General features: G+C 39.3%; 1 protein-coding gene across 1 annotated transcript; it reads right to left on the reverse strand.

The window, feature by feature from the left end:
• Positions 1 to 335: 335 nt before the first annotated feature.
• On the reverse strand, positions 336 to 1265 carry LOC119520595 (olfactory receptor 7A17-like). The gene has a single exon (XM_037818541.1). It carries the CDS (start codon positions 1263 to 1265, stop codon positions 336 to 338), a length of 930 nt encoding a protein of 309 aa, XP_037674469.1.
• Positions 1266 to 4202: the final 2937 nt, after the last annotated feature.

Raw genomic sequence — 4202 nt, forward strand, 5'->3', positions numbered from 1 at the left:
GATCCCTAAATTAAACCATGATGTTTAATTAATAATAGGATTATTAAAATGTGCTTTCGTCAACTATAACAAATATTCCACAACAATACAATGTGTTGGCATTGGGGTGGTATATGGAAATCCTGTATTTTATACATGATTGCTCTGTAAACTCACAACTTTTTAAATAAACATAAAACAATAATAAAAAATCAAAAACATTGAAACTCTATGAAATAAATACAAATCAGCGGTTTCTACTTCCATATTCTGGCTAACGAATTGCAATTTCTGTATCTGTCTTTGAGCCCTGAATTCACAGTCACTTCCTCAGCCACACGAAAAAAATGGCACTTTTATTTCTTCTTTCCAAAGAATTTTATCAGAGCCTCCTTTATATCTTTATTCCTCAGACTGTAGATGAAGGGGTTCAGCATGGGTGTGACAATGGTGTACATCACTGAGGCTGGTGCACTTGATTGTGTGTTGTGTGAAGCAGCAGAACTTAGGTACACACCTAGGCTTGTACAATAAAATAAGGAGACCACCGACAGGTGAGATGCACAGGTGGAAAATGCTTTATACTTCCCCTGAGCTGATGAGATTGCACGTATGGAGGAAATAATCTTAGAGTAAGAGAAAAGGATTCCAGCGAGGGGGCCCCCACCCAACACCCCAGCTGCAAAATACATTACTATATCATTGATGAAGGTGTCAGTACAGGCAAGTTGTACCATCTGATTAAGTTCACAGAAAAAGTGTGGGATTTCCAATCGTGTACAAAAGGAGAGCTGAAGCACCATTATTGTTTCTAGCAAGGAATGCAGAGAAATAATGATCCATGACCCCAGAACCAGCAGTCCACAGAACCGGGGGTTCATGGTGACCGTGTAGTGCAGGGGGTGACAGATGGCCATGAAGCGGTCATAGGCCATCACGGTCAGGAGGCAGTCATCCAACCCTACAAAGAGTGTGAAAAAGTACACCTGGGTGAGGCAGCCTGCATAGGTTATGACTCTGCTCTGCACCTGGATGTTCAATAGCAACTTTGGGATGGTGGTGGATGTGAAACAGATGTCTATAAAGGACAGGTTGGAGAGGAAGAAGTACATGGGTGTGTGGAGGTGGGAGTCAGTGATGGTGGCCAGGATGATGAGCAGGTTCCCAAAGACTGTGGTCATGTACATGGACAAGAAGAGACCAAAGAAGAAGGGCTGCATTTCAGGATCCTTTGATAATCCCAGAAGAATAAATTCTGAAATTTGTGTTTCATTTCCTGTCTTCATGTAGTTGGTGTGACTACCCAGAAAGAAGAAAGGAAATCATTAATTTTCACACAAGTAAGCATTACTATCCTAGAAGAATTGCTATAATTTCTATTTTGTAGTCAAGATATTAATTTTAATATTTGCTTATGCATCCTAAGGGGATTGCTAGTGCCAACTCTGATTAAGATTTCCTCTTACTCTCAGCCTTTCCTTCAAGCATTCATCCATTCTACAGTTTTTATGAAGTATCCATTCATTCACTTATGGTATGTGTATTGAGTGCTTGCTATATGCCAGGCAGTGTCCAGGGAATTTGAATACAGTCCTGAAACAAACAAACAAAAAGACCCGACATTCTGATGTCAGAGAAAGAATATAAGCAAATAAAAATATCAATGACATGTCAGATGGTGACATTTTTTTAAAGGAAAATAAGATCCACTATAAAGGAGACAGTGAAATGGAGGTGCTATTTTTTCCTGAGTGTCAGTGAAGACTAGAAGATGAGATGACGTTCTAAGAGAAGCCTCCCAGTTGAGAAGTCAGGAGCTACAAGGAAATCTGAGGAAGTGTGCAACAAGCTGAGGAAAAATCCAGGGAAATGGCCCTAGGAAAGGCCTAGCTTCAGGCATTCAAGGCCAACACGCAAGCCAGTGTGATTATGGAATGAGTAACAGAAGGAGCTATAAGAGATGATGTCAGAGAAAATTTAAGAATGAGGTGGCCTCGCTGCTGCTGAAACCTCAGGACAGAGTCCCTTAACTTCATGCTGTACCCCTTCCACTTTATTAAGTTGTTTCATGAGGCATCTGATGAATGCAAATGAATGTATTCTTTGTTTCCAAATATATATATATGAATTGTGGACTCTGAATTATAAGGCATACATTTCTGAATATGAGCCCAGGCACCCCTGCTCTGAAGACTGGTCAGACCACACTAAATGCTCACACAGCACCCCGTGGCCGCTGGGCTCGTGTTAATGTCATACTCTTCTCACCACTAAACTGTTCATGAGTGGACCCAGGGCAAGCTGGCACATTCAGATAAACCTTCCTGTCAAAATGGTAAGCCTTCCGTAGACATGTAAACTAAGGGCTTTATTTTGGTATGACCACATGTGCCCTTTGTTTTTTAAAAAAAAGACTGCTCAAAAACAGAGAGACACAAGGGGAAAGAAAAATATAAAAATCTCAGGCCATCCCTGAGAGACTGGGATGAAGAGGATGCTTCCAGGGCCCTGGCAGAATTCCAAATCCTGTTATATCCCCCTCAATGGCCCAAAAAACTAATAAAAGAGAGAAAAAAACAATTTATCCAAAAGACAAAAGAAGTGATTTCTTTGCACCATCAAAACACGTTACAGAATGAACCACCAAAAAGCAAAATGAGCAAAGGAAATCAACCAATAATGCACAAAAGGAACTATAATAAGAACAAAAAATGCTGGGAATTTTTATATGAAACTGTAGAAGACTTTGTAAGCTATATAAATGCAAGACTTTTGGAATCCAATAAATCTGGATTTGAATATTGGATATAAAACATATTATCTGTTTGAACTTTGAGAAGCAACTCAGCATTATAAATCTGAAAACCTTCACCTATATACTGGGGATAATGGTATCACCCTCCTAAGATATTTAAAAATGTTAATACATGTAAAATCCTTAGCATAGGCCCTTTACTGTTACCAAATGAGTGGGTATCACTGGTGATGAGGTGGGGATGATTTTTTTCTACTTACCATATGTCTCATTCTTTCTATACTTTTCAGTCCCCAATTGCATGACCCTATTTTGCTTCTTATCATTCCTCTAAGCAATTGCAAGTTGACACCCATCTAGACCAAAATATACATTGACCTGGAGAGGTTTTTCCATATTATAAGGAAGGGTAATTGAATTCCCCTTCTTAAAACCCTCAGTAACTCTCCACTGGAGGATGAAGCCAGATTTCCATAGATTTGAGCATAAAGCTTGACCCTTCATGACTAACCTGCCAGCATCCCTTCTCAATGCAGCATTCCCTCACCCAAAGTGATCCCCAAGACATTGAACTTGTCTTGTACCTTCACCAGAACTTTATAGTTTCCATACTCATGGCCTTTAGACACCCACTTCCCTTTGCCAGGGTCTTTCCCACTGATTCATTTGGAATTTTTTCACCCCTTCATCTGGAAACCTCCTTCTCCTCATTCAGGGACACCTGGAGTATTTTCCTTGTGAACCTTTTATTTTAACATCCCCACAGAAAGATGGCAACTTCTTTTATGAACCTAATTTGGATGGTAAGGTCTGTGATTGTATATTGTTTTTACTGAATCCCATGTCTTTTTACAATGCTAGACTATGAATGCCTTGAAGGATATAACAATTGTTCTACATGCCTAGTTCAGTTGGCTGAGTTATAATAGTAGATGAATTAATATGTATTGTTTGATGAATAAAAGTATGTGATCTCACAAGAATTTTCAAAGATGAGATAAAGAGAAAAATCAGGGAAATGCTACAAGTTGGTGTGGAAGATATGTTGGAAGCATATTCTGGGATGGTTGCCCATTAATGGGTCAAAACTATATATTTTTTAAATGAATAGGATCAGATGATAGAGCACCATAAAAATATCAGAGTTCATCACAAAGTATGGGTACATAAAATCATTACATGGATCTCTTTATTCTTTTGTGTGTGTATGCATATATGTGTAGGCATGTTGCAGATCATAATGAAATAAATGTCTTTTTTACTTTCAAATGGGCATGTTTAAAGCTACTAGAATAAAGGCAGGAATAATTTATAATAAAGCCAGTCTCTGCTAATGTATGGAAAGGTTTTATGAATACAGAGTCAACAGGCAGCCAGCGTGGGAGCTGAGGCAACTCCAGACACCAGGGCCACAGGCTAAGTGGATGTCATCACTCCACCTGCCTTGTCATGTCTCACAGCATGCCCT

The sequence above is a fragment of the Choloepus didactylus genome, chromosome 25, assembly GCF_015220235.1.
Source record: "Choloepus didactylus isolate mChoDid1 chromosome 25, mChoDid1.pri, whole genome shotgun sequence".
NCBI classification, from domain to species: Eukaryota; Metazoa; Chordata; class Mammalia; order Pilosa; family Megalonychidae; genus Choloepus; species Choloepus didactylus.